At 38.2% G+C, this 27,812-nt stretch overlaps 5 protein-coding genes across 19 annotated transcripts; 3 read left to right on the forward strand and 2 right to left on the reverse strand.

Moving 5' to 3' along the window:
* The first annotated feature begins 185 nt into the window (after positions 1 to 185).
* Positions 186 to 3,563, forward strand: LOC107220741 (FGGY carbohydrate kinase domain-containing protein). Of its 4 annotated transcripts, none has more exons than XM_015659453.2 (10): positions 186 to 671; positions 970 to 1,081; positions 1,235 to 1,472; positions 1,561 to 1,688; positions 1,863 to 2,045; positions 2,133 to 2,333; positions 2,420 to 2,583; positions 2,703 to 2,777; positions 2,888 to 3,165; positions 3,277 to 3,563. In XM_015659453.2, exons 1-10 carry the CDS (start codon positions 489 to 491, stop codon positions 3,362 to 3,364), a joined length of 1,650 nt encoding a protein of 549 aa, XP_015514939.1. In that variant the 5' UTR covers positions 186 to 488; the 3' UTR covers positions 3,365 to 3,563. The 4 variants fall into 4 exon arrangements, with proteins under 4 accessions (XP_015514939.1, XP_015514940.1, XP_015514941.1 ...); XM_015659454.2 differs by having other exon boundaries at positions 197 to 671; positions 2,133 to 2,340; positions 2,433 to 2,583; XM_015659455.2 differs by lacking the exon at positions 3,277 to 3,563 and having other exon boundaries at positions 489 to 671; positions 2,133 to 2,340; positions 2,888 to 3,080.
* Positions 3,564 to 5,676: 2,113 nt separating this feature from the next.
* LOC107220730 lies at positions 5,677 to 9,799 on the reverse strand. 3 transcript variants are annotated; one of them, XM_015659435.2, is made up of 5 exons: positions 9,677 to 9,799; positions 8,361 to 8,716; positions 7,993 to 8,267; positions 7,529 to 7,745; positions 5,677 to 7,457 (listed from the first exon to the last, which is right to left on the reverse strand). In XM_015659435.2, exons 2-5 carry the CDS (start codon positions 8,701 to 8,703, stop codon positions 7,285 to 7,287), a joined length of 1,008 nt encoding a protein of 335 aa, XP_015514921.1. In that variant the 5' UTR covers positions 8,704 to 8,716; positions 9,677 to 9,799; the 3' UTR covers positions 5,677 to 7,284. The 3 variants fall into 3 exon arrangements, with proteins under 3 accessions (XP_015514921.1, XP_015514920.1, XP_015514922.1); XM_015659434.2 differs by having other exon boundaries at positions 9,395 to 9,759; XM_015659436.2 differs by lacking the exon at positions 9,677 to 9,799 and adding an exon at positions 9,209 to 9,354.
* A 75-nt stretch (positions 9,800 to 9,874) lies between these two features.
* Positions 9,875 to 19,540, forward strand: LOC107220729 (pre-rRNA-processing protein TSR1 homolog). Of its 3 annotated transcripts, none has more exons than XM_015659433.2 (13): positions 9,875 to 10,015; positions 10,119 to 10,389; positions 10,524 to 10,773; positions 10,856 to 11,059; positions 12,620 to 12,862; positions 13,002 to 13,173; positions 13,267 to 13,476; positions 13,541 to 13,764; positions 14,030 to 14,293; positions 14,393 to 14,503; positions 14,623 to 14,830; positions 14,904 to 15,071; positions 19,026 to 19,540. In XM_015659433.2, exons 1-12 carry the CDS (start codon positions 9,904 to 9,906, stop codon positions 15,059 to 15,061), a joined length of 2,427 nt encoding a protein of 808 aa, XP_015514919.1. In that variant the 5' UTR covers positions 9,875 to 9,903; the 3' UTR covers positions 15,062 to 15,071; positions 19,026 to 19,540. The 3 variants fall into 3 exon arrangements, with proteins under 3 accessions (XP_015514919.1, XP_046596962.1, XP_015514918.1); XM_046741006.1 differs by lacking the exon at positions 19,026 to 19,540 and adding an exon at positions 15,177 to 15,840; XM_015659432.2 differs by lacking the exon at positions 19,026 to 19,540 and having other exon boundaries at positions 14,904 to 15,840.
* LOC107220714 (tektin-1) lies at positions 13,905 to 27,539 on the forward strand. Of its 3 annotated transcripts, none has more exons than XM_046741021.1 (6): positions 13,905 to 13,909; positions 25,421 to 25,847; positions 26,082 to 26,354; positions 26,510 to 26,732; positions 27,037 to 27,255; positions 27,373 to 27,539. In XM_046741021.1, the coding sequence occupies exons 2-6, from the start codon at positions 25,447 to 25,449 to the stop codon at positions 27,508 to 27,510; spliced, it is 1,254 nt and encodes a 417-aa protein (XP_046596977.1). In that variant the 5' UTR covers positions 13,905 to 13,909; positions 25,421 to 25,446; the 3' UTR covers positions 27,511 to 27,539. The 3 variants fall into 3 exon arrangements, with proteins under 3 accessions (XP_046596977.1, XP_046596976.1, XP_015514892.2); XM_046741020.1 differs by lacking the exon at positions 13,905 to 13,909 and adding an exon at positions 24,196 to 24,353; XM_015659406.2 differs by lacking the exon at positions 13,905 to 13,909 and adding an exon at positions 25,137 to 25,268.
* On the reverse strand, positions 15,544 to 24,579 carry LOC107220728 (E3 ubiquitin-protein ligase Bre1). Of its 6 annotated transcripts, none has more exons than XM_046741001.1 (17): positions 24,368 to 24,579; positions 22,386 to 22,741; positions 22,146 to 22,308; positions 21,571 to 21,757; positions 21,283 to 21,471; positions 21,060 to 21,181; positions 20,614 to 20,850; positions 20,361 to 20,486; positions 19,295 to 19,468; positions 18,907 to 19,164; positions 18,692 to 18,835; positions 18,161 to 18,432; positions 17,707 to 17,860; positions 17,505 to 17,636; positions 16,697 to 17,081; positions 16,381 to 16,475; positions 15,544 to 16,246 (listed from the first exon to the last, which is right to left on the reverse strand). In XM_046741001.1, exons 3-17 carry the CDS (start codon positions 22,293 to 22,295, stop codon positions 15,965 to 15,967), a joined length of 2,907 nt encoding a protein of 968 aa, XP_046596957.1. In that variant the 5' UTR covers positions 22,296 to 22,308; positions 22,386 to 22,741; positions 24,368 to 24,579; the 3' UTR covers positions 15,544 to 15,964. The 6 variants fall into 6 exon arrangements, with proteins under 6 accessions (XP_046596957.1, XP_046596956.1, XP_015514917.1 ...); XM_046741000.1 differs by having other exon boundaries at positions 16,697 to 17,099; positions 24,368 to 24,578; XM_015659431.2 differs by having other exon boundaries at positions 17,505 to 17,618; positions 24,368 to 24,577.
* Positions 27,540 to 27,812: the final 273 nt, after the last annotated feature.

Raw genomic sequence — 27,812 nt, forward strand, 5'->3', positions numbered from 1 at the left:
GATTGTGCATGTTCTCCGTATTTACAGAGGTTTCACTCGACCCAAATTACCTCGGAAAAACGAGATACTACTGTAATTGAATATATTTTCGCTCCCATGCTAATCTTTTTTTATTCACCGCAATTGATAAAATGTAACGTTTTTGATGTCGTTTCTATGTATGCGTGCATCACCATATCATGAGACCGTTGCTTAGAATCAGCTCCGCTTCTATAATAGACCAATAGTGTGCGTGCGATAGTAAAAACCGTTATCTATCATGGCATGCAGGGTCAATTCTCAGTAATCAAGGTCTTTTAAAGTATAAACGTGATGCGGTGTTAACATAAGGTACATTTCATTGATACAATTTGTCGGAATAAGTTATTGCCAAGACGAGTAGAGATACGTGCGTGTAATATTCCAGTATATACTGCACAGTAAACATTTAATTACTGTCAATATTTCGTCACTTGCTGAATTGCCATATTAGTAGCCAAACGCCTTCAATGGAGTCAATTTATTTTGTCGGCGTGGATGTCGGAACAGGCAGTGCTCGAGCAGCAATTGTATCTTCTAATGGGAAGTTGATCAATATGGCAACCTGTCCCATCAAGACCTTCAATCCACGACCTAATTTCTTCGAACAATCTTCAGATGATATTTGGTCTGCTGTCTGCAATGTCGTCAAGGTTGTTTGTAATTCCAGATTAGACACCTATCTGTAGAAATAGATGTGGATAAGCAAATTATATATTGCCATTTTCAATTTCTACAGCATGAGATTGATCGTTTGCCTCCTCTTGCATAGTGACACCCAGTGAACCCGAACCAATTGTCCACCTTAGTCTTATACTTGTCTATTTCATAATTCAAGCTCTAAGTTGTGATACAGTTCCTTTCATGAATCATACAGAAAAACTGTTCATTAATAAAATCTCAGTATCTGATTTGTTGAAAGAAATATATTTACACACTTATGCAATCTAGACGGTCACTAAAGATGTGTCTGAGGAAAAAATTAAAGGTATCGGGTTTGATGCTACCTGTTCATTAGTTGCACTCGATGAACATGGAAGGCCTGTGACGGTGAGCCCGACTGGTAAGAGCAAACCATTAATGTTTAAACGGCATTAGAAGCATGTAAACATCAACTGCAATTGGGGGAGATAATTGATTCAAAGATTAAGAGTAAAGTTTAACAATCACAAGTCGAGACAAATATGTCAAGCATAGAATATTTTTTTATGTCTAGGAAACGATGAACAAAATGTTATTCTTTGGATGGATCATAGGGCAGAAGCGGAATCCGCTTTTATAAATAGCACTAAGGACGAGATGCTCCGATACGTTGGTGGAAAGATATCCCTTGAGATGGAAACGCCCAAGATGCTTTGGATGAAGAAAAATATGCCCACTTCTTGGTTGCGGGCAAAAATGCTGTTCGATTTACCTGATTTTTTGACTTGGCGCGCCACTAGATCTCAATCAAGGTGTACCTATACTGCATACCGTTGAGGATATAATTTAATATTTACCAATCACTGAACCAATTCAACATTGAAAACTTTCCCTTCATAGATCTCTATGCTCCCTTGTATGCAAATGGAATTATAAAGCAGGGCCTGATGGAAACAATGGTTGGAATGCCGAATTCTTTAACAAAATTGGGTTGTCTGATCTGAGTGAGGATAACTGGAGGAAAATCGGTATGCACATAGAGTTGACAATATCACATTATTACATACTTTTATAGCCTGAATATTAGATTATAATTTGACTTGAGACAAATATCCGACTGCGTATTCGGAACAACTCACGATGGGCTGTCAATCATACTGCTTGAAAATTTTTTTATCTAAATTTAAATTAAATTGATGTAGGTACTCACGTGAAGCCTCCTGGGGATCCAGTTGCTTTAGGATTGACGGCAGAAGCTGCAAACGAACTAGGACTCAGTCCCAAAACTCCCGTCGGTACTTCAATCATCGACGCTCATGCGGGGGGACTTGGAATGATCGGCTGTAGCGTGCCAGGTGTTCCAAATAACTTTTCCTCCAGATTAAGTAATACTCCATTAAATTTGTTCACTACTTATTCTTGCCACTGGTGGATGACTGCAAATGTGCATGGCGTTATGTTTAATGTTGCAGGCTTAATCTGTGGTACCTCAACATGCCATATGGCGATAAGTGATAAAGAGATAACAGTTGACGGTGTATGGGGTCCGTATTACAGTGTTATGATTCCTAGATTCTGGCTCAGCGAAGGTGGTCAAAGTGCAACTGGGAAATTGTTGGATCACATAATTAATTCGCATCCTGCTACAGCCTCCATCATGCACCAACTAACTGGTAAAATGTTGGTGGCCTTTATCACTCATTTTCCATTAAACTTTCACGAATTTCCATTACCAACATGACAAAAATTCTGATCATAGGTCTTCCTCACAGGCATATTCAACAATATTTGTCGGACCTTCTGATATCGCTAGCAAAAAAGAATTCGCATCAGGATGTAGCATTTCTGACCAGGAACATTCATGTCTGGCCAGATTTCCATGGAAATCGTTCGCCGTTAGCCGATGTAAAACTTCGGGGAATGGCAAGTTGAGCTTTGTTTACCTTATTGTTATAATTAAGGAATAATTGACTTGCTACCAATGAAAACGTATTGATTTAACAATGGCATAATCTTGTATTCACAAATTTATCCACTTGCAGATTTCAGGCCTATCTTTATCTTCCGATCAAGAGGATCTTGCAGTTCTGTACTTGGCAACTATTCAAGCCTTAGCGGTAATAAATCAGCCTCTCCACCTGTATCAAGTTTTACGCACTTTGTTTCAAAGTAATTAAAATCCGCTACCAGTTTATGACCATTCATCGTGATGCTCCATTGGTTACAGTATGGAACCAGACACATAATAGAAGCACTCACGTTATCCGGCCATAACATAGAAACTGTCTTGATTTGTGGAGGCCTCAGTCAAAATCCTTTATTCGTTCATACTCAAGCAGACGTTGTTGGACTACCGGTATTAATTCCTCATGAGCGTGAATCAGTTTTGCTGGGTGCAGCTATTCTTGGAGCTTGTGCTGCAGGAGTTTTCCCATCTGTACAAGATGCTATCCGAGAAATGGGTGGAACGGCGAATCTCATAGCACCTAATGCCCTCTCCAAAAGGTGAGTAAAATAAGTTTGTCAAGTACACTAATCGTGTTGCATCTATCGTAATTTCAAACCATGCAAAAAGCAAATTACCCAAGGCAATGTTATATTTTCCGGTTGATGTAGATATCACCAGCAGAAATATGAGGTATTTAAAAAAATGGTTCAAGATCAGAAAACATATGCAAGTGCGATGGATCACGTGCTGGTTTGAATCGTGATTTGGGAGAAACGAAAAATCAACGAATGGGTGGTATCGTATGACACGTTTTTTCAAACTCTTACCATACCTTGCTCATTTTTTACTGAACTCGGTGATTTGGACCGAAATAGTGGGTTTAGTGTTAAAGCTTATTATGTTCTAAAAATGGTTGTAACTTTTATTTCAATAAAAACTCTACTTATAAAATATATTTACATGTATCCAACCAGATTATGGATAGATGTCTCTAATTATTAGAGACAGCTAGCTGCATATTTTCAAACAATTTCAAATGGAAGTTCAACAGACTTTTCAAAGATAAGAATGACAACACATCGACTTACAATGAGTGAAAAAGTTATGATCGAGTTTAAGACCTTTTATTTTCAAATGGATCCGAAAATCTAGGCATAATCAGATACAAATTGAATTCTTTCAGAGGTGATTGTGAAAAATTCCTGAACCTCATACCGCACACGCACTATCGGTATATCACAGACATAGATTGTCACCTGTCTATACGAATACCGTGAATGTCTCTTGCAACAGATTCTTCCAAGCCATGCGATCACCGCGTGTGTTAACACATGTACAATTCTTACTTGAACCGAGCGTACCGACAAATGCTGCCAATCTAAAGTGGTTTGTTTATACATTGGCACGGGTGGTGATCTCGTGGCTTGGAAGGATGGGTTTGAATAGACCAGCCACAGTATAAATAGACATTCATGTACCTATGGGTGAGGCGGACGTGGAGTTTTCGAACAATCAAGCTATACCAATTTTTTAAGACAGAAAAGTCAGATCCTTTATATTCATATAATGTGTCTGCGTGCTTGGTAATAACTGAATATAATTTCCCCATGTGTACCACAGGGTGAGCGGTTAATATTGCTGATAAAAATCTTCAACTTATTGTGATTTTTATGGTATCTACCATAATAGATAAGACAGCACCAAAGATGAGGTTCTTTTCGAGTGGTCACTATGTAGGCTCAGCATCGTGAGAAATTACAAAGTTGAATTCCATTCGTGTGCTGGTAATGTGTCTCGCAATAAACTCAATGTTTTCCACTACAAGGTGAATAACAATAAAATACTAGTAACCTTACAGTGAAATACATAAGGTGAATATCCCAATCTCTGATGTGTCTAATAATTATTAACGAAAATAGCGCAATTTTGAATCGTACAAGTGATTGGCAACAAGTTTCAAGACTAGAGGGTTGTGAATTTTAAATATTGCGTAAAATAATTATAAATGAGTACGCCAGACAATGATATATCATCGGGATATTCTGCTTACACAAAAAATCATCAAACAATCTGTACAACTATTTTCTTTGTTAATCATTCTGGAAAGGTAGGGTCTGTGTTTTGTAGACATTTATAAACCTAATCACAAATCTAAGTGATGCACTTTCATATGCGGCATATCATTAGAATGCTTAATTATAAATTTCTTTAATTCCGATCAGAGGCGTATTCTTTTTACGTCCCGTATGGATGCGACGAAAAGTTGGTTCAGTCTGCTGTTGTTCGGTAAAGTCGTCTCTGTCGAAACATGTCTTCGACACCTTTGATCTCATTTTACCTCAAGAACGAACCTGCATTTGACTGTCCTTTCAGTTTTGGAATTACAATAATCGATGTGGCGCGATACTGAGAATGTTTATTCATTTCACTCTCCAATGCCGTATAGGAAAAGAATGATTAATTTGATCAGTGATCACAGAATTAGAAGAACACGCCTATAGTCAAGGAATTCAAACCATATCATTCTCCAGTACATGGTTTTTATTCCTCAGTTTTCGAAATCTAAACAATCAATCGGGTGACTTATTTTCTTTTGTATTGCTGAAAAGTAAAATTCACTATACAATCCGTAAAATCACGTAATGAACTCAAATTGGTATACATATCGTACATGGCCTGTCCAATTGATTAGTATCAATAATCTACCTACAATCGAAAGTTCACCTTGTTAACAAAATCTACAAGTAACTGATTTTCCGATAGATACGCATAATTTTGCTAGATATGTCTGGACGATATAAATGAATCAATTTTTCAGAGTATTGATAGATTTGTGATTTGCCTAGCTGGTATTCTCGTATCGATATTACGATGGCTGCTTTTTAAAACACAGGCCACGTATAATCAATGTAGAATGTATCCTTAAACAAAAATTCACGGTAATCAGACTAAATTAACTGATAATTTCCAATATTATTGCGAATTAATACGCGAGCTGTTCCATTCAAACTCGTTACAACAATTTTAGGCATTATGACTGGTCGTGACATAATTTTTTTCAAAATTTCTGGCCACCATCAACATCATCATCACCATTACCAACTATTATTATCATCCTTATTAATATTACTATTATTATTATCAGGATAACTCTTATTAATATAAAAGGCACTTGCGTTAGTCTCACATTGTGCAAATGTATCAAAAGATTTGGAAGACTTCCATTTCGCAATATTCTCGTAAAACATTGCAACTTTCAATACTAAAATACTTTGTAAAAATCTTTTATAAAATATATAATTTTAACACTAATCAATATACTCATTGTGTTTATAATATAAGTGTATGGGTCATCCTTAATTTTGGTTCAGGGAAATTTTCATCGTAACGTCCATCAAACATATTCCAAATCATTCTAAAACATTGTGTCTAAAATTGTAACTCCTTACATCAATGGGAGGTTGTGTGCTGCTAAGCTCGTATTTTCTCCATTCAGGGATGACTCTCATTGTTGGATAAAAAAATGCTTCTACTTGCAAAGTTCGGATTTTTTTTTGAAAAATATAAACAATTTGGGACTGAACATTTATTTTGTTCACCAAAATCATGAGGAGAACAATATTTTTTGTCGCAAATTGCTCATACTCTTTAATACAGTTAGAATTTTGCGGCGAAAAAAAATTTGTTTCCACAGACAGTATATATTTTCCGTATCGAATAGTGAAAATCCTGGTTTGGTTGTTTATGGATTTCCATTGATGTAGGGGGTTGAAATTGGGTTGGACTATTATTTTTTACATTTTGGAACTCCAACCGTAGTAGTGAGGCGCGTAGCGTACGAGACTGCGGAGCAGGAGGACTAGAGTTCGAATCTCCAGCCTGACTGAAGATCTGAGCGGCAGCTCGCAAAAATTTGAAGAGAGGTCATGTCGTTCAGGTGCCGAATCAGCGATTAGAGGTTTGAACTCGGTCCAGCTACACCTGGGCAAGGTTTCCTGCAGTTTTCTTTGTCCCTTGTGGGAATGTGGGTTTTTCTAATGGAGATTTTACGACAGCTGCAGACGTATAATGACGATTAATGATCCTCTTTCTTTCCCTGTAGAAGCCAAAAAGACTTCTGTGGACATACCCTGTCGGGTGTATCGGGTGTTGGTAGTAATTATTCCTCCGAACCCAAATGAAGCTACGCCCTCTTATAAGTATATATGACTACTGAGCAGTGGCAAATTGATTATAACCAACAACCGATACAAAAAAAGTCACTACAACTCGGTAATCGAGGAAAAATATCAATACTTAACACTGATCTTCAAAATCGATAATTTCAAATATGGTCAATACGGTGAGTGAAATTATCGATTAATTCAGTAATTGAAAAGAGTGTTAGAGCCTGATGGTAGTCCAGAGCTAGACGCTAGTGACAATCTATTGTGAAATATGAAATAAACGATGAAGATCGCGGTTTGCTCGATTTGTAACAATCCATACTACCATCGTGTAATAAATATTTCATCGTCGTTTTCAATGTTTTCAAATACCATCAGCTAATGTGGACGTTCAAACATTAACACAGACCCGTCAGTCATAATAAAATCTTGGCTTGATTTTCCAAATGCAGCAGCGTACCATTGCACGTCAAAATTATCAGCCAGTAAAAATAGCTTAAACATATGCAACTAAATGAATCGATAACACTCGGCAATGTGATGTAGCATATATTGGAAGGCGGTCGAAGATGTCGTGCCAAACCTTTGTCTCCACAAATGTGTGGATAGAATATGCTGTCCCATGGATTGTGTAGCTTCTTGGACATCTTCGCAAACTTCTACACCAGTCTGCCATATGGTTTCTTTAATCAGATATGGAACAATTTTAGTATTTTCATAACAACATAACATCCAGTTACAACATCACTCTTACCGAGATTATGGAGGAGATTATTTGTGCCAGGAGCATCAAATTTTTGTAGGTTCTCAACGCTTATGACCTTGAACTGTTTTAGCTCCTGCAATGATTCATAACTGCAACACCTGGCTCTGCTATTTGCCACAATAAAACTCCCAGGCGCTGCATGTCGAACGACTTCCTTGAGCGCTTCTTCTACCATGCCGCATTTACCAGCGTTTGGAATTGGTACCTATGGGAAGTTGCAACAATTAGGTCGCGGGGTGGTAGAGGAGTAGATTGCAGCATATTATTGATATACCTTGGATTATCAAGAATCAAAAATACATTGCGGTAACAAAGTTAGATTTTCAAAGTTTTCAAAGGTAAATTGGAGGTAGCATGGCGAACATACAAGCTACGGTATTGTCAAGATATTGGTCTCAGTGCCTTGGTGAGGGCCGATGTTAATTAAATGTTCAACGCATTGTAGTTTTTACCTCTGGAACAGCTTTTATCATGTGAAACCACATACGAGGTGGAATCGCACTGGCTTCGGCTATGCAAAGTATCGTTTGCGAATTGTTGTTACGTTTTTTGTGAACGGTCACGTCGATAGGATTCTCAGCACCCATATATCCTCCAGGAAATTCATCGACAACTAGGACACGGTCCCTCCCCCCCAAACTCCATTCCTCCGGGTGATTGTCTACGTATGCGTTTGCGACTTGTGTGCATCTCTCGTAAATGCGTTTGACCACATGTACCTTAAGATCTGTGGTGCATAAGGGAGAATTTATATAAAATGAAAGTGGATATTAAAAATAAGTATCACGATAGACATATCCGATAGTAAAACGAAACCAACTGAGATAATTGGCAGCGACTGTTTCGGGGACAACTTGACACCATCCCAATATCGTTTGAAGACATAATTTTAAGTCACATTTTATAGCGAGGAAAAAAGATCCCTCTCTTATTGACAATTTTTTATTGCATTCCGGACAACCCCAGTTATATTTGTCTATTATCCTCGCAGGGTTCCATATCATCGTTCGCCTCTTGCAGGTTGAATGGGGACAATTGGAGACTGTCCGTATCAAGCTCATCTCTTTCAACCAACTGCACAGTTCACCCTCGTGACCTTGCTGCAATATCGGACGAACCACCAAGTCAAAGTACCCGCCATGGTCACCGAATCTCTCGACCATATTCACATCAGGGCTAAACAATACAAGGCAATTATACTTGTGAGATAGTAACGAATGATTCCAAGCATATGAAATGCTTGATCCTCGCAATACGGTATTATTGTTCGTCTGAACATGAATGAAACGGCGACAATGGAGGGAATAAGCAGAAGCAGCAAAACTGGACGAACGACTAAACTGTAATCATTTAGGATGCATATGTGTAATTTGATTTTGAAACATTTTCAGCTATGCACATTTGTTGTAGGAAATTTGACAAGCTATAAACAAAGTAAACGAAACGAGCGGTTGTCGTATATTCTCGGCAATAACGAAATGGCATGGTTATGTTTATACACGGTAAACGGCAGTATTGATTTATTGCTTTCTCAAATAACAATCGATAATTATTATGCCCGCGACACCTTGAAACAAACTGAATTGGACTGAACGTAATATAAGTACATAAGGGTGAATATTATTATTTGTCGGGATGAATCACGTGCTCACGAGTAAAGCGAGCAACCTTAGATCGATATTGTCGTTCGTAATTCGTTGTACACGATTCGTAGAGGCATAAAAGAATCCACCACGAATTTATGCATGCACGCATGAAAGCTATCTATAATCGCAACAAAACTGCGACCTGCTGTACAGGCATGCCTCATGTGTTAACGGTTACATACATGCATATAATCATACATGCACTCACTTTCGACATTTCAATTTCAAATCTGACATCTTCGATTATACCACGTACAAAAGTGTCACAGAGTTAGCTCCTCGCAATTAATCACTGTTTAAAAATTCGACCAACATTTGAATATCAGATCGAGAGTTTATCGTTTTGATGATAATCAAAGAAGGACATAACGAAATCAGGCCCAATAACGCACACCAGGCCAATCGATTGTAGTCAAGTTAAACACTAGATTTTGTTGTGTAAGCAGCTACACTCGAACAAAATTATAACTTCTAGCCCCTACGATCTTACGAGCGTTACGGAGTTTGGTCTTCACGTGATGACAGTAACCCTTGCTCTCTCAGACTCCTCTCTGACAATGAAGCCATTTTGTAAGCCACGGCGTTGACCGCGTTGACTGAGGCCTGACTGAGGATCAGCTGGGAGCAGAAAACGTTGTGCGGAAAAGTTCGGAGTTTTCCTGATTTTCTAGATAAAAATATTGATCGAATGTAATTACATTGCAAAGATAACGTAAAATGGGAATAAACAAACAAGAGAGGCATCGATCCGGTGCATTTAAACAGTCTAATAAGGTACATAAAACTGGCAGACATCGCAGCAAAGGGAGTATTGAAAGTGAGGTTAAAGGTACGTCGATTCGGCAAATTGAGTAATTACAATTAAATATGTACATGTCGTATACAGTAGCTAGCACATACATGCGCTTATGTTCATTCACCAACAATTTCAGGTAAAGTCGAGGTCAAAGCATTGTCTAAACGAGTGCGAAGAGAGTTGCGAAAAGAAGAACGCAAGAATCAGGCTCACCAAATTCGTCAGAAAAAACGTGATCAGGCTTTTGCGCAAAAACGTAACCTAGGAGGATATTTGAAACCACCCTTACTTGTAACAGTGATCCCTCTGAATGAGGATGTTGATGTACAGTCAACTTTGTCTTTAATAGCCGGTGCAGACCAGGATGCGATCGTTACCAAAAGCCCGTCGGGGGCAACTCACGTTAGGTGCAGCTGGATTTAATTTTGTCGCCAACAATTCTTATCCTGTGAACCACTAGTGAATTTCCTGACACCATAATTTAGATTTTCCACAAAACTTTGATGAAAATTGGATATCAAATTCTTGTTCCATTCCACAGCGTACCGAGATATAAACAACGGTTTTCTTTTATCGTTCCTCCTCTGGGTAATACTTTTGCTACCCTGGACACAGCGAAAGTTGCCGATACAATATTGTTCGTTGTTCCCACCCTTCCAAAGTCGCAGCAAAGTGATCAGGCATGGAAAGCTATAGATGATTGGGGTGAGGAAATCCTTGCAGCATCTATAGCACAGGGTCTGCCTACTACGGTAGTGACGATTGTGGATTTGGAAACTCTCCATCCGAAGGTAGTTGATTTTTGGCATGTCAAATGGGAAACCTTGCCATATATCGGTGCTCCTAATCGTTATCTATTTCTCGCTTTAACAGAAAAGACAAGACGTCAAGCAACAAGTGCAAAAATCAATTTTCAAATGGCTGCCCAATGAAAAAGTTATGCCACTGGACAAGAAAGTGGATGCTTTAAATGTTCTAAGGCGTGTGGGATCACAAAAGCAGAAAACTGTATCTTACCGGGACAATCGATCCCATCTATTTGCCGAACACGTTGTTTTCAAATCCAATAACAACAGCGTATGTATCATTTGTAACATGTACGGACGTTTATTAGTTACGAGTATTAAATTCAGTTCTGGCCTCTCAATTGAATAACGTTAATAACAACTTTCTACATTGAAGCTGTAACTGGCCATTGGAGCTATCCACCAGTAAATACTAAGAGTATGAACCGGACGCGCCCACTAGCGTTTCATCCTAGGCTAGTGTATGCTGGATTGTCTTGGTATTATGAATGTAATATCCCCTTTTCCAGGGTGTCTCATTTTAATCAATCCAGTCAATGATCTCGAAAACCAAAAGTGTGAGTGTAAAATTTTTCAGCGAAAATTTGTATGGTTCAAGGGGAAAGAAGATGAGAGTGTTAGTTTTTCCGTAAGTGGTCCCACCAAGGTCAGATGAAGGTCAATTTGATTTTTTTAAATGGACTAGTATATTTCGAACTGTTTTAGAATCAACTTGAAGTTGTGTTCCGAATAATTGATGCCGCTTATCATCTGTTTCGGCCTTTAATCGTCATTTTTGTGAACTAAAATAAAGCATAAAAAAAACTGATGCCCAACTTTATTGGCTGTGTAATAATGTTATGAATACTTTTCAGTCAATTTTAGGCAAGATTGAAATATATATTTTTGTAGAGAGTTACCTTATGATTCAACCAATGGGTGTCAAAACTCAGCACCAAATTTAGTAGAAGCAACATTACATTCATATTACTCAAATGATCCAGCACTCGCTAACTCAGAATCGAACGGCAGTGGGCTGCGTTTGGCCTTTATTGTACGTGATTTCTGGTGACTTGTTCCGACGCCCAGTTTCAGAGTCATCTTTCACATAATTTTTTTTACCAATTTACATATGATATTCAATCAACTTCACAACTTTCAAGTTTGGAGAGAGAGTGTTATGAAAATTTGGAGAATCAGTACAACTACCGATATCTACTTATACAGTGTTGCAAATACAATAAAATCGAGGAACATGTACATTATTACTTATATGCAAAGGTCTTGAAAATGCCTTAGTTATTGTTGAAATTATATACTAAATATGGACATTCGTCATCGGAAAATGTAACACACATGTGAAGTCAACATATTTGTGGGATAATAGTTTGTACTACTGCAATTTTGAACAACTGGTCGACTATTACATCAGTTCACTATACTCGCTTATTTTTTTAACAATATTTCTCACGAGATTTGACAGCATGCTCTAACTGCAATAGGTGTCTCTTCGTTCCACACATGCTGAAAATGATATAATTTTTTTCCCATATCTGTGTATTAAAAATATTCTAGTGACAGCCGGAGGAGCAACAGCTTTAAATAAATCAATCATTTCATTTAATAACATTCACTTATGTTATGGGAATTCGCAGACTGTAGGAAATAATCAATGGATTCTTTAGATACAATTTAAAGTGGATAGTGATTCTACGAAAATATGGCTTTCTTTCCAAATCTTAGTTATCATGGCACTGACAAAAATACGTTGCTGTTGATAAAACATGGTATGATTATAGCTTCTTAGGACCTCCCGAGGCAAAATTAAAGTTATTCCATTACTGTTCAATAGGACGCTTTTAACAATTATGGTACCTTGGAAGTGGCAGGCTACCTACGCGGAATGCCACTGTCGGTAAATGGTTTAGTACATATACCTGGGTTAGGAGAGTTCCAAATGTCGAAAATCGAGGCACCAGAAGATCCTTATCCATTGGAAACACGCGGGATCAAGGGTATACCTCTGACCAATGATGTGAAGATGAAAAAAGACTGCATTTCAAGAGTTTTAGAACGAGTAGATCCAAATTTACAGGTAGATATGGCGTGCTATATTCGAGAGCTGTATTGATAGAGCAACAAAGGGAAAAACATTATGCCTCTTATTTCCGGAATCTTGAATTGATGTTTACTAACAATACTGAAGTTGAGTAACAAGCGGCACTTAATTGCAGGAATCTTTGCAAAGTGAGAATATACCGGACCCGCTGGATGCTGAACAGACTTGGCCAACGAACGAAGAATTGGCAGATGCAGAAGCCGAAAAGATGAGGAAAAAAATAGTAAAGCGAGTCCCGAAAGGAACTTCCGTTTATCAAGCAGCTTGGATACCTGACATTGATGAAGGTTTGTTGTTACAGGAAATTTAGTGCAAAGTTGAATGTATTCGCAGTTTCATAGAGGTCCTGAGCATATTGTATGCAATTTGAAATTCGACAGAGGAAGCGGACGAAATATCAGACTCGGAATACGAGGACAATGATGAAATGGCAGTTGATGCAGACGATTCAGCTCAGTTATCTGAAGACAGTGAAGAAGAAGCTGAGGATTACGAAACAATGACTGTTACAGATGTTGCACCTGACGAGCAACGGTACGACCAAGATATGGACATGCAGGAAGAACAGCGTAGTATTATGAAGATCAAAGGTGGATAATATTTGTTGGAAAGTAGTAGGGTGATAGCCAACATTGAACAGTTACATTTTTTTAGAAGCGAGAATGGATGCACAGTTTCCTGACGAGAGGGATACACCCCAAGATATACCTGCAAAAGAGTACTTTCAAAAATATCGAGGTCTCGAATCATTTCGAACCAGTCTTTGGGATCCTAAGGAAAATCTGCCTGCAGATTATGCCAGAATATATCAGTTTGAAAACTTTGATCGTACCCGTAAACGTATAATGAAGGAAAGTGTAGACCGTGTGGGAGCAATGGTAAGATTGATCAACAGTCATTTTTACGACTTCAACCTGTTGCTCTACACGCGAAATGCATTACATACAATAGCCACTATAAGTCTAAATTTTGGTATGAATTGAAAACTAAAATACCTTGCTCTTGCCTATGAAGAATTTTTCGGTTACCCTGTACCTGGGCACATCCTAAGGTCTTTCGTCCGTCAGCTACTTTTCACTAGTCGGAGCTCTCGCCGATAATACTAAGTATGAATAGAGATTCTGAGTCCAATAATTCTTCCAGCCAGGCTGGTACATTACAGTCCATGTGACAGGGTTGAGCGAGGATCTCTATAAAGCTTACAACATGGTGGAAGAACAACCGCTTATAATTTTTGGTCTACTACCGCACGAGCACAAGATGTCCGTATTAAACGTTGTCCTGAAACGCACGGCTGATGACGTTAACGCTATTAAATCCAAGGAGAAATTAGTTTTCCAATGCGGCTTTCGTAGATTCACCACTTCTCCAATTTTCAGTCAGCATACTAGTGGAAACAAACATAAGGTAAGAGAATAGGCAAAATATTGTATTGTAGAGAATAGAGATAGTAAAAATTATCAAACTGGTAGGAATTGATTTTCAAAAACTTGTATCATATTACAGTACGAGCGATATTTCCAGCCCAATAGTACAGTTGTGGCAAGTATGTACGCTCCTATCACATTTTCACCCTGCCCTGTAATGTGTTACCTGCAGCAGAACGACGGCAGTTTGGTAATATATTTAGACTACTTGAGTAGTTCAAATGGAAAAATTAATTATTCTGAAAATGCATATTCCGAAATTGAAATCGGAAAATTGAGATGCCTTTACAGTGAATTTATATATTTCAGAAATTGGTAGCAACAGGCAGCGTACTTTCCGCCAATCCAGATCGAATAATCGTCAAACGAGTCGTCTTGAGCGGTTATCCATTCAAAGTTCACAAACGATCTGCAGTTGTGCGATTCATGTTTTTCAATAGGGACGACATCAATTGGTTTAGGCCCGTTCAGCTACATACAAAACACGGTCGTCGCGGGCACATCAAAGAACCCCTAGGTTTGACTCCTGCTTTTTTTTTCCTTTTTTTCTTTTTCTTTTCTCTTAATTTGGTGTTTTTGTTCAATAACAGGCACTCACGGACATATGAAATGCGTATTCAACGGACAATTGAAATCTCAAGATACAATTCTGATGAATCTTTACAAAAGGGTATTCCCAAAATGGACCTACGATCCATACCTTCTAACTGCAACTTCGTACCCTGTCGATGACGTTCAGATGGAATAATCAAACACAGGTTTGTTCCTGTAATGAAAAAATTGTAAATGCGACATGTATTTCTGTTTAGCAAAGTGCAGGTTCTCAAGCATTTTTATTGTTTCTTATTCTTCTATACATTTAGTGCAAAATACAAAATAATCTAGATATAAAGAGGGAATTCTGGATGCACAATCAACATTTGGAATGAGAATGGAAAGTGTACGTTCGCAGTTTATTGAATGGTAGGCAATAGGAAATTAATTATCGACTTATTCGTTATGCTGCGAACTTCACTTAATCTTGATTACTAATCACATTCTGTACACGATAACAGTGGAATCTGCAGACACTGAGTGTAGTCGTGGCATCTATATCACGATATTCGATTATTCTCTCATTATTGATTGCTTGAATATGCAATAGTTGGAAGGTTCCAACATTAACGTCTTGAATCAAAATGCATTTGTCATGCACTGATTTTCAATTTGTTAAACTGTGGAGAGCAGGTGTAAATTCATACTGACACTTTAAGGAAGTACCGGTATTGGTTTATCGTTTTTTATTTTTATTTATTTTTATTTTTTTTTTTTTTTGTGTTTCTGTTTTCTTTATAAATGAATATCACACGACAATGACGCGGCTTAAGGTATGTGCATATAAATTTCGTATCAAGTAAATAAAATTGTTCTTCATATCAATAGAGAGAAGTAATAAGTAACGATGTCAATCAATATTATGGGTGGAAATGCTTTGAATAGGTGAGAATCTGTTGAAATAAATAACATTATGATTACGTGTAAGAGAAATTGGAGGAAAAAAAGTATGATCTGCTGCAATAAGATGCCATTTTAAGCGTCTCATCAATTAGAATGTGAAAAATTTTACATGGATAATTTTGCTGTCGTTTTTTTTTTTTTTTTTTTTTTTTTTTTATGTTGACAGATAAAGTCTGTGATAGTCATTGGCACCAAATGCACAATTGCACTTTGGACATTTACGTTGACGTGTTTCATAACGAGTACGCAAACAGTCCCAACAAAAAACATGGAAGCATTTGGTGAGGACTGCATCCTTACGCTTTACTTTACACGATGGACAAGTCAAAGTCTCTTTGTATTCGCGCAATTCTTCAGCCATAACCTCATCCAACGTTTCCGCCAATTCGATCTTTTTCATACGTTCCACTTTTCTTCTCAATTGTGCTATTTCCTCCTGAGGAAAAATAATAGTTAGAGAAAAGTAGACGAAATTGGAACCACGTTTTAACTCACTTGCTGTTGAAAACGAATTGCAGTTAATACGACAGATAATTTCAGTTTCAGAAGAGAGCCAATTCAGAACAATACCTGCAATCTTTTTGTTTTATAAGCCTCCGCTTCTAAGGAACTTGTTTTTTCTGCGACAACTTGTTGTGCTTCCTTCATTTGCGAATGATATTTTTCTGTAAAATTAAAAACAAAAAAAATTTTCCCAAGGTTTATGCACATATATACGTGTTCTCCTATAAACGTACAAATATGGACAGAAGTAACAAAGAAATCAACTGAACAAAGGTTCGACTACACCACATCAATGGTCAACTTGAAAAGTAATTGTAAGAGAGAAATTGAGAAGCATTATTCAATTGAGGACAAACCGCCGAGATACGATAACAAAACTTACCAAGATGAAGTTTCAAATCAGCTGCTGACTGGGCACTCTCAATGGCTTTTCTTTTATGCATTTCCATTGCCTGCTGCCTGAGAGCCAGTTCTTTTTCTACTGTGGCCAAGGAATTTTGTAGCAATCGTTCTTTCTCCTCCAGTTTCCTTACAACTACGTTAGCAGCCTCTACTTGCGTAGTCAAAGTGATGACCTGTTCCTTAAGAACGTCCTTTTCCTCCCTGGCCAGCTTGTGGAGCTGATTGCTTTTTATTCGTTCCGTCATCAATTTGAAATTCGCGTCGTCTTTCTCCCTCAGTTGCTGTATGAGTCTTGAATTTTGCTCTTGCATGTCCTCAAACGCTTGGCCAGTAACCTCCATTTCGTTGAGAAGGGCCTCCTCCTCCTGCAGCCAGACGCAATTCTGTTCAGCGTTACACCTCCGTCCCAGCACATACCCGGTACCAAAAATATCATCACTAACATGCATAGCCATTATCTGCGCCATATTTAAACTACTATATGTCAATGAAAGAACAGTCGGATGCGGTCTCAGCCACGTCAGAGGTTGGAAACATTACTGCCAAATTCAACGCAACAAGGTTGAGTCTCGTGTTTGTAGTGTGTGTGAGATTTGTTTTTTTATTAAGTGATTAAATTGAAGCAGATGTTGGAACTGTTTTTACAACCAACTGACAAGTGATCAAATATAACGAATAATTAGATTATGTTAGCTGGCGATATTTTGAGACTGATTTAGTAAAGATGCAGATTAGTGGCAATGCATGCAAAATAAAGTTAATAATGGATACATGGACGTGTGATCTACCTGTTTCTGCGAGGCTACTTGTCTTTGCAAAGTGTAGGCCTGCTCTTCTAATTTTTTTATTTTGATTTGTGCATCTTCATCTGCTAGTTTTTTACGTTCCTCACGTTTGCTTTCCTGTTGATTATTCGTGCACTATTATAATTTAATGACCCGATCATTAACCAAATGGTCATGGATTCCAAAAGTCTTGAACTAGCAATACCTGTATCTTCTTTATCTGTTGGCGGAGTTCTTCAACTTCTCCCCGAATTTTCCGCTCAGCAGCCATCAGTTGTACCTTGTCTCGTTGTTCTTTGCCAACCCCTTTGTACATATCCAACAAAAGCTTCATTTCTTTCATTTCATTTACAGCTTTTCTGTAAGGGTTGAAAATTGAAATGATCTGAATGATAGATAACAGAAAATTGTAAATCAGATCAACATTATGTACAAATCATACTTCGCTTCTGTGGTTCCGAGTACACCTGACTGAAGTTGAATCTTAGCCCCCTAATTTTAGCGGATCAGAAATAAGTTTGGCTCCAACGGGCCAGCCACTAACCAACCGCAGCAGTGCATCGATCAGAAACGCAAAAGCAAAGTATAATTCTTTTATACCATGTTTTGAATGCTGAAGCATCAGGGAGAAAAGTGTAAATATGATTGATAAGACATACTTGAGTTGAGCCTTGAGATCTCTGACTAATTCTGACTCCATGATCTTAGTTTCCTTGGTACGATGCGCAGGCTCCCGGTGCTCAGTCTTCACAGTCTCTTTCTTCACATCCTTTTCTCTTTTAGTGTCCTTCTCCTTTTTCAGAGTTGGCGAAGCTAGAGTAAGAGAATCCGGGGTCCCTTTGCTAGCATCTCCCTCTGCGACATCTACAGTCTCAACGTCTTCGTCAGCTCCAGTCTCTCTCTTGATTGCCATCCCACTCTCTTCCTTGATCTGTGCCATATCATATAGAGAATACATTAAAAGTATGAAATTCGCGTTTGAAGTATTAGATTGAGTATCCAGAATACGATGAAATGTGCTTGTGATTCAATAACCCTGGCTCAGATTTACTTGCACCATAATTCTGACTCGACCTTCTTACCCACCACACCTGCAGATTAGGAAACTTAAATACCCTGATGCATGTTGGGGTTGAGAATGAAAAACTACCGTGGGACTCTGTGTAAAGCAGTGTCAAAGTTTTACTAACAACACTGCGCACCTGAGTGGATCCTTGGAGTGAGCCGGATGTATCTTCTTCCTTTCCGCTGCAGTCGGAGCTACTGCCCTCCTTGTTTTCTAACGCAGTTTGCTGACCCAATCTAGTTGTCACCTCCTCCACTTCTTTTTTTAGCTGTAAATTACATTGGATAAAGAAGTGTGTTTTATTATTTTTATTTTAACGGAATGAGGCCCGACAATTACTCTCGGTATTTCTGCAGATGCTTCTTTGTATTTCCGCTTGTAGCGATGCACTTCCCCTTTCAATTGTTGATTATGATTCTGGAGAGAAGTTATAAGGTGTCGCATTTCTCTATTTATAGGTCCGGTCTGCTCGTTGGCTGCCAGGTTTTGTTCGAATTCTATGCGAAGCATTTCGTATTCCTTGCGCAGCTGGGCCAGAACATCTTCCAACTGAATACACTCTCCGCGCAGTTTCTTTTGAGCCATCAGCTCTTCGCTCTGTACCAAGAATTGTCAGATGATTGTTTTTTCAGTATTTATGTACACTTAGTTTTCCAGGATTTTCCAAACCAATCATACCAACGGCCATATTCAATCATAATATTGTCTCAAATTTCAATGTTCATACCTCCATCATTTCAATGTGTCGGAGATGAGCATTTTTGCTAGATTGAAGCTGCTGCCGAGCATCATCCAGCTGTGTCTTTAACTGCATAGACTCATTGTACAAAACCGAGAACTGAGACTGAAGACATTTGTATTCGGTTGTTTCAACAATGACAGACTCGGGCAGCTGACGAATCTGTAATTATGGTTATAATGATGTGTGTAATTTATGACTGTGAAATTATTAATAAGTAAATTCATGAGTGAATTGTCGAAATTAGTCATTTATTTTGGATTCTTGGATCGAATTGGCCAACTATCTGGAGATTATCAACAAGGGAAAAAAACAATTTTTGTACACGACAGATTATAAGATATACAAAAACTTATAATGGAAAAATAATTTCGATTACAATATTCTACTAAAATTGTTTTCTTAGTTGAGACGTCATAGATAAATTTCAAATTTTTATCATTCACAGAACCATCGATTTATTATGGAAATAATCATCTAAATTCGTCTGAAGTACATTTTCAGAGAGAAAATAGAGAGAAGAAGACAAAGAACAGGATTTACTATACCACGGTGGGTGTCCTGAAGTATAAAAGAGCATATCTCAGAGTAACAATTTCAGAAATAACTTAATGTATCATGCAAGAAACATAATTCCGATAATGAGAATAACGGTGATACTAATACTAATGCTATCGCAAGAGCACATTACGAGGAGTGAAAAAAACGAAAGCACTAAATCGAACTAAACTAAATTAAACTCAACTAAACTAAACTAAGCTGAGACAGTGACTAGATATTCAAGAAGCAATTTCTTGAAGTCAGTGTGGGAAGACACGTCGCGCATAGCGCATTTTTCAATACTCGATCGGGAGCAATGCCTGACGACCCGTAGGTCATCCGCGTATTTGACTATAGTACAGTTCTTGATTACACTATTAATGTTAGCTGCGTAGAGTGTGAACAGGGCCGAGAGAGAGAGAGGGAGAGGAAGAGGGAGAGAGAGAGAGGGATGGAGGGGGAGAGAGAACGGATGCATGATCACAGAAATGAATCCTCAAATTAAACTACTTACGTCCATTTTTAATTTCTCAACTTCTTTCAGTGAATCTCGATGTTGTTGGTGTAGTTTGTCCAATTCCTGCAGCCTGTTATTCGCCAGTTCACGAGTTTCTTCCAATTCTCTTTGAAGATCTTCGACCTACAATCCACACAAAAGTTTGATTTGCACGGAGATATGGTACAAATATTTAATGTCAAGAAATCAGAGGAAAGTGTAATAGAGACAACTTGCTCAAACAAATTTCTTCGCAGTGCATCAAGTTCACCTTGGTCTGAGAAACACTAGAAGCAACCATAGTACTTGGTTTGTTAGATCCCTTATCATCAGAACCATGAATTTGCTGGAAGGCTTTCAACTTTTCAATAGCCTCTCCGAGATGATGTTCCAGCTTGTCGTTTCGAGAACGCACTTTATTCAATTCGTATTGCAGATCGTCTACTTGATTTCTCAATTCTGCAGCTAACGTATCTTTTCCAGTTATAGTATCTTGCAGCTCGGACATCTGTGCAATCAAGTAACGTTTGTAATATAGATTCCAACCTGTAAATCAAATTCTAGGGAGTCAAGTCACTGTCCTCCTTTGTTTCGTTGCTTGATTTCTTTTCCAATTGAAGCAGTAACCTTAGTTTTAGTCAACAAATTAATTAACTATCGATTCAAGGGAATATGTCAAGAAGGATGCGAAGTTGAATGAAGTATCAAAAGTTATACCTTGAGGGAAATGGTATGATATTTTTCATGAAGCTGTATATTGATAGCTTGTAAATTTCGGTTTTCTGCTTGAATTTCAGCATTGGCTTTCTTAACGACATCATCGATGTTTGGGGCTTCCTCTGTGCACAAAAGAAATCAATAATTGAGTAATAATTGTAGAATATAACAACCAACTTTGCACATTGTTATGGTATACAAATAATTTTGGAAAACATCTTACCTCCCTCAAACTCGCCTTTAAGAGCTAATGTAATTTTTTCATTGCGCTGAGAGAGCCGATCAAATGCCTGAACAACTTTGGAAACAGCGCGCTTAGAAACTTGAACGCGATTAGCCAATTTATCGTCAAGTTCTTCTTTGTCCCAGGACGAAAGCTGCATTAGAAATGAGGTTGTTGCTTCGCTTTCGTCTGTTTGGAGATAACAAATGTATAAATACTATGTATAAATAAATCGAATAGATATAGATATAAGTAGAATAAATTGAGTAACTACATCTAATTACATACTTTTATTCTCAGACTCGTCAGCAGTTTCTGCATCAAATCTTTGGAGAAGAACTCTTATATCTTCATTAAGTTGATTCCAATATCGATTAACTACATTCAGTACGGCATCATCTTGAGTTTGCCTCTTTTCTAGCTGTTCAATCCTCTGGCGCAGTTCAGCTTCCATTCGATGTCTCTGTTCCAACCTCTAAATAAGGTGTTAAACTCAGTTATTAACAACATATCCCAAATGGTACATCGCTTGCACAAAGAAGATGAGGAATTAAAGTCACAGTTGTCAATACACATTAAACAATCAGCCATATTAAAATTTGTAGGCACAAGTCAGACCGAATCATAGGTTTCAAACCGACTTCACGAAATATGGCTCAGAAAAAAGATGTCTTTCTAAGAGTCCATCGTATGTGATTGAAAATATGTATTCCTGTACAAATAAAATGAAGGCTTGCCATCATATCGGCACCCCATCTTGCCATTAAGCAGCGGGTTATGAGCCTTTGGTTCCACAGTGGCAAAGATCATGATCCTATGTTGTTGCATCAACGTAGTGATGAAAAATAATAGGAAAATTATACCTGAGCTAGTTTCTTATTCTGAAACTGAAGAACCTTCATGTCCATCTCTTCAAGGGTGGATATTGGTCCGATTAATATCGGTTCAAATTGGACTTTTTTTATAGGAGGCTGAGAACCCGAATCTCCGCTGTCAGCTGGCCGCTTGGACATTTTTGCTGGTTTTCTGTGAAAATAAGTGACATTGAAATTGTGCGCTGGTTTACTATTGATCGCACATTATACGCGTGGGTTTACTTATACCTTGTAATATTCGTGGCAAGCTTTTGGTATTTTGAGTTACCAGCTCACTTCTACAGTCCGCATCTGAAATACTCGATTTTCTTCCAATCCGTGCCGTACAGGTATGTAAGCATTAAGGTTTAACCTCGTTTAACCATACGAAATGGAAAAAATGACGGCAATACTGTTTCAACCATTCTTCAAGACTTGCTATGATCGTATTGAAATTAGAGGGGAGACCAAATGCGGTAGTGATGGTGATGGTGGTGGTGGTGATTTACAATCTGTCCACAAATTAAATAGTCCCTGTCGCTGTGATCGTTAAATACTTGACGCGCATGCGCACGTTAAGCTGCATTTTCACGTGCAGCAAAGAGCTAGATGTAGCAGCGGGAAAAATGCTCTGATTGGTCAATGATTCTGGTGTTTGCTTCAGCATATATGATATTGCATAAAAAGGTGATGCCTGGTCCACACATGCAATTTGAGTGGGGGTCTTAAAGTCAGTATGTACAAGCTGTTTGGGATAAAGTGTGTACTCAGCTACACACAGTACTTTAAGGACAAAAATTTATTTCGAGTTGGTAAACGGAGTAACGAGTAGAACTTAAGAACTGTCAGTTAGTGTTTATAACCTCAGTAATACAATATATGAAGCAATATAATGCAATGTTCTCCGTAATTTTATTCATTAATTAATAATCACCTATCCATCTTTTGTTATTCATTTTTTGAATAGCTTATAATCAACATATCTCTCATCTGTAATTCAAAACGCATTTTGTTTGTTGCAAACCCTGGTGATACTTCAACATGGATTATATTTTCATATCAATAATTGTTCAAGTAATAAATATGTACCAACCTTGGTTACGGCAAAATGCCGACCGAAGAAAAGAACAAAGCACAAAGAACAAAGAACGGGTTCAAACCACACGAGATTTCAATATATCTGTCATGTCGGTACGGTTGGCACTGCTTCTCGCTGAAAATTGAGCTTCAAATGGAATTCAGAAAATCTTTAAGTGGGAGGCGCTTAAAGTTCATGTAAACTCAGCTACACATCAGCTTTAATGGAGGCGCACTTTAAGATCCCCCACTTAACCCTTCAGGACATGGGTTATGAGATTTTCTCTCATGCTCAACGTAGATCTCAAATATCTTTTAAAATTCAAATGGAAAGACTACTTGAAAATTTTTGTATCTTCCTATAATTTAGTTTTCTAGATACACATTCACTAAAAACTGTTTTTTTTTAAATCAAAATTGCGAAAAAAAATAATTTTTTGGAAAACATGAGATTTTTTCTCATGGCCAGAGTATTAAAGGGTGAGAGATTTTAGCTTTCGTTTCTTTTCGGCCTAGTTCGGGTCGTTCCGTAGTATGCGTCCGCCATACTTGTTTACATGATACATATACCTAAAGAATAATTTTGCAATGTTGTGCTGTGTTATCTGCTTTTAAAAATGTAAAATTTATAATTTAATTGTTGATATTCATTAAATGAATATTATTAAAAGGTGTTAAATAAACGTAAGTCAATATTTTTGTTTTATATATAACCCTGACAAATACATTTTATGAGTACTTAGATCTAAGTTATTTTGCATTGTGAATATTTAATTGATATTACTTTAATAATAAATTTGAGCAATTATTTTACCTTAAAAAACATTGAAAATTATAAATAAATGATATTTTCTTAAGAAAGCTGTATTTAAAATATACTGAGCGCATGCGCAGAAGCCATGAGATTTTTTCTCATGGCCAGAGTAAATAATGGCAGTCAAAACACCCATGTCCTGAAGGGTTAAAGCGTACGTGCAGACCACGGTCTTACATACAGGTCTGGCAACGAAGGTAGTGGGGGTGGATCATTTCACGGCCGGTTATTTATCTCACGTTGTGGCTGCCAGGCCGGCGTTGTGATCGAGGGATGGATCACGGGAGACCGTGGTGTAGACCAGACATGAGATAAGAATGTGAAAAGTGAGTACTCTTACCTGAGAACCGTAATAAGCTCCCTAGTCTCCCCACCACTCGTTGGATCTTTGCGATATCAATGCCGTTCAGCGTCAGCCAGTGCAAGCCTTACACCCGTATTCATAGTCCCTCCTTATCTCAAGGATAAAGGACGCCTTGATGAAGGCTTCCTTGAATCTCAGAGGCGTCCTCGTTTCATAGTCACAACTTGGCTCTCCCTTCCAGAAGGAAGACATGATGCTTGGTGATTGCTTATGGTGGTAAAACTGCTGATCGAAGCGCCGCTCGGCTATATTTAAAATCTAACTTAAACCGCGTGGCTCTTATTGTCAAGCTGCGTCGTTTGACGAGGGTGAAACCCAAAGAAGTTGACCTGTAGACTGGCTGTGATCTGCGTCATACGGGTCATAAGTGCATAGACGCCAAGCGCAAGCGCAAGCGTTGGCTACATGAAACGAAACAGCCAATCGCAGTGCCGAAGGTTTCCTCAAGGAAGCTCGAGACCTGCCTTGAAAGAAGGAGGCCAATAAGGCTCCTTATTCTGTCGTGGAAGGTCTATGAAACGTGAAATGAAGAACAAGGAATCCTTGTTCCTCATGGAAGGACTATGAATACGGGTGTTATTGTACGGGTTTTCGATGCCGGATCAAATGTACGATGATCGGACTCCTTTACTCTAGTCTCCATGGTTTAAATTGCTTTCTACAGCAGTTAGTTTTCCCGAGAGAGAGATGGCACGGATGTGAAGTGCTGTCGCTTTCTACTAGCTACTGCGCATGCGTGGGACAGTCTGAGCAAAAATATAGCGTCACTGACTTACGAAAGAAAACGCGCGAGCGAAAGGGTTACTCGGGCCTGTACAACCTACTGTCAAAGTTGTTTATGTTTCCTGGGTAACAACATACTGCATCCGTCGCCTTGGTACGGATGAAACTGATCAAAGCTGTTATCAAGTTTTTTGCTAGCCTACAGCGTACTATATCTGAACAGAATTGACCGTCTCACATTGGCAATTTTGTCAGTGAGTCATTTTTTACCTACTCACAATCTATTATTCAATTCCTGCTTTACAGCAACCAGCCAGTCTATATATCGGGTTATGATGACTACAACAAAATTAAGAGCGCAAGTGGACACGGTATCAACTGTTGTACCTCCACCTCCGTCGCGCTTTACACTAGACGAATGGTATGTCAATAACCGACATAGATACCGATGTTCCGAAACACAGCAACAGCTTGCCGAACGCTTGTTAGCTGAATGCGATCGCATTAGAACATTGACTGAGGAAAGTGCTAGAAGTAACAAAGAGGAAGTTGATTATCGTCTGGAGGAGAAGGTTAAGGATATTGAATTCCGAAAAAAGGAACTTCTAAATGTTCGAAAAGAAGTTCTCCATGAAGTTGATGCACTTGGTATATACAAGGAACGTTTAATGGATGCCCTTTCTTCTGTCAAATGCAATGCACTTGTTATTTGTCAAAAATGCCTGATTGTCCGGTTAGTATATAGATATGTATAGGCGCATCGTAATAATGGTGCTGTTTGAGTCTTAGGTCTACCAGAGTGTGACGTCAGATGAATTTACCATTGTTAATAGTCCATTGTCGGTACTTTTACATATCTCCAAATACCTTCATAGAGACAGACCAGAATGTTTAGTTATTTAAAACAACATAGGAAACAGGCGCATAGTTGATATATAAACTTAAAAAAAGACGTTTTTTTCTTTAGAGAACATCGCCTAGGTATTGACCTTGCGCGAGATGATGTCGAACGTGAGTTGCGCAAAGAGTGCGAAGTGATCAGAGGTGCGGAGGACCTATTAGTACGAACTCTTGAGCAAACACATGAACAAACTCGCAGGCTCAAGGCTACTTTGTACTACATGGACCATGATCTTGAGGACAAGGATAATAATCTACGTATCGATCGGCATAATCGCACACTTACAGACACCAGTTTGAATTTGGCTCTTTATCATGGAAACGCAAGGCTCGATCCATCGTAGGTATCTTTGTTGTATGACGATCGACAATTACTGCAAAATTTTGCAGCGATGGTCCAAAACCTTCGAAACATATTTTCAAATTTTTTTTTTCACCACGTAAATTTATTCGTAATGCTTCAAGCATTGCAAAGCTATATTTCACCTGTCTTAGGAGTATTACACTCAGCGAATGGGAAATGCAAACCAACACCAATATTGTCAAAGCCTCAAAAGAGATAAATAGTGCAAGGCCCTTGCGTTGTTATATCGATACAATACTCAAACAAATTATAGACGATCTTAATGTTCAAAAACAGGCAACGGATGAAGCTTTCCGTAGTCGTATTGACGAAACTAAAAGTGTTAAAATGAAGTTGGAGTTACAACATTCTGAGGTTTGGGATATGAAGATACTTTCATCTATAACTCCTGATAGAAATTTTCTCACACTTGGACTTTTCAACTTTATACAATTTTCACAACCATAGCATGAAAACAAACTATATGCTCATTCGCTGCCCTTTCAAATATACACATATACACTTGGCGCTTGTTGCAGCGCTTATCGCAAGGTACAAAGTCACCCTCATTTCTCAAGCATCCCGTTTTACGATTAACTCTTGAGTAGTGTAATTGTCATATAAGTTTCTACTTTGAATCGCAATCATACATCCTACTCATGATAATATCAACCCATAGATCATGCGCCAAGCTAACGAAATGACACGTAATATTACACGTTTGGAAAAAAGTATTGCGGAAAAAGAAAAATATATGGCTTTGGCTCATACACGATTGGGTAATCGCTGCCAAAGACCTGGCTTAGAGTTGTGTCGAGATATGGTGGAGACGAGTCTTGTTGAAGAGGTCTATGATTTGCGTGGGAATGTCTCTATGCTACAACGAATGTTCAATGAGGTGATACAGATTATGCGTCAATCATTAAGAATTTTACTATTTTATTCAGGAATGCTGAATAATTATTTCGATCACCATTTACCTGAATTACCTATGTTAATTAGATACATATTTCAGGCTCAAGCTTCACTCCGGTATTTATTGAGAACACAAATCCAGCTGGAAGAGGATATAAACGTTAAGGCTAATACATTGAAAATTGATGAAGTCGACTGTATGACGCTTCGGCAAAGCATGAGTTATCATGCTTATTAAAAATATCGATAGTATTTACAGCAATGAAATACTGTGCACCAGTCCTTATATAAATTCCTGTTCTGTTAATTTCCCAAAATGCTGTTAAGCTAGTCGCAAACTTGATGTACAATTTGACATTTAAAACGGGTGGAGAAAATTCAAGACTGATCATAGGGCCCCATGAACATAGTTGTCCGTATTTTCCAAACACAGTCCTTTGCAAAGGTCTGGAAACGTTATTGTTGGGCAAAAGTTTCTTAAATCTGTCATCCGAGTCAGGCCGTTATGATCAGGCAGCGGTGGTAGTAGTAGTAGTAGTA

This window comes from Neodiprion lecontei, chromosome 5, assembly GCF_021901455.1.
Source record: "Neodiprion lecontei isolate iyNeoLeco1 chromosome 5, iyNeoLeco1.1, whole genome shotgun sequence".
NCBI lineage: Eukaryota > Metazoa > Arthropoda > Insecta > Hymenoptera > Diprionidae > Neodiprion > Neodiprion lecontei.

Excerpts from the sequence above, each read along its gene's own strand:
- LOC107220741 (XM_015659453.2), top strand. The coding sequence starts at position 489 with ATGGAGTCAATTTATTTTGTCGGCGTGGATGTCGGAACAGGCAGTGCT. Across the intron at positions 672-969 it reads CTGTCTGCAATGTCGTCAAG|ACGGTCACTAAAGATGTGTC; the intron begins GTTGTTTGTAAT and ends TATGCAATCTAG. Across the intron at positions 2,334-2,419 it reads CATCATGCACCAACTAACTG|GTCTTCCTCACAGGCATATT; the intron begins GTAAAATGTTGG and ends TTCTGATCATAG.
- LOC107220728 (XM_046741000.1), bottom strand. The coding sequence starts at position 22,295 with ATGTCCAAGCGGCCAGCTGACAGCGGAGATTCGGGTTCTCAGCCTCCT. Across the intron at positions 17,861-18,160 it reads GATCTCAAGGCTCAACTCAA|AAAAGCTGTAAATGAAATGA; the intron begins GTATGTCTTATC and ends CAACCCTTACAG. Across the intron at positions 17,637-17,706 it reads AACAGATAAAGAAGATACAG|TGCACGAATAATCAACAGGA; the intron begins GTATTGCTAGTT and ends AAATTATAATAG.
- LOC107220714 (XM_046741021.1), top strand. The coding sequence starts at position 25,447 with ATGATGACTACAACAAAATTAAGAGCGCAAGTGGACACGGTATCAACT. Across the intron at positions 26,355-26,509 it reads AACGCAAGGCTCGATCCATC|GAGTATTACACTCAGCGAAT; the intron begins GTAGGTATCTTT and ends CACCTGTCTTAG. Across the intron at positions 27,256-27,372 it reads TACAACGAATGTTCAATGAG|GCTCAAGCTTCACTCCGGTA; the intron begins GTGATACAGATT and ends TACATATTTCAG.
- LOC107220730 (XM_015659434.2), bottom strand. The coding sequence starts at position 9,423 with ATGTCAGATTTGAAATTGAAATGTCGAAA. Across the intron at positions 8,717-9,394 it reads TTGAAATTGAAATGTCGAAA|CCCTGATGTGAATATGGTCG; the intron begins GTGAGTGCATGT and ends TGTATTGTTTAG. Across the intron at positions 7,458-7,528 it reads TAATCTCCTCCATAATCTCG|AAACCATATGGCAGACTGGT; the intron begins GTAAGAGTGATG and ends ATCTGATTAAAG.
- LOC107220729 (XM_015659433.2), top strand. The coding sequence starts at position 9,904 with ATGGGAATAAACAAACAAGAGAGGCATCGATCCGGTGCATTTAAACAG. Across the intron at positions 13,765-14,029 it reads TAGACCGTGTGGGAGCAATG|CCAGGCTGGTACATTACAGT; the intron begins GTAAGATTGATC and ends TAATTCTTCCAG. Across the intron at positions 14,831-14,903 it reads GCACATCAAAGAACCCCTAG|GCACTCACGGACATATGAAA; the intron begins GTTTGACTCCTG and ends GTTCAATAACAG.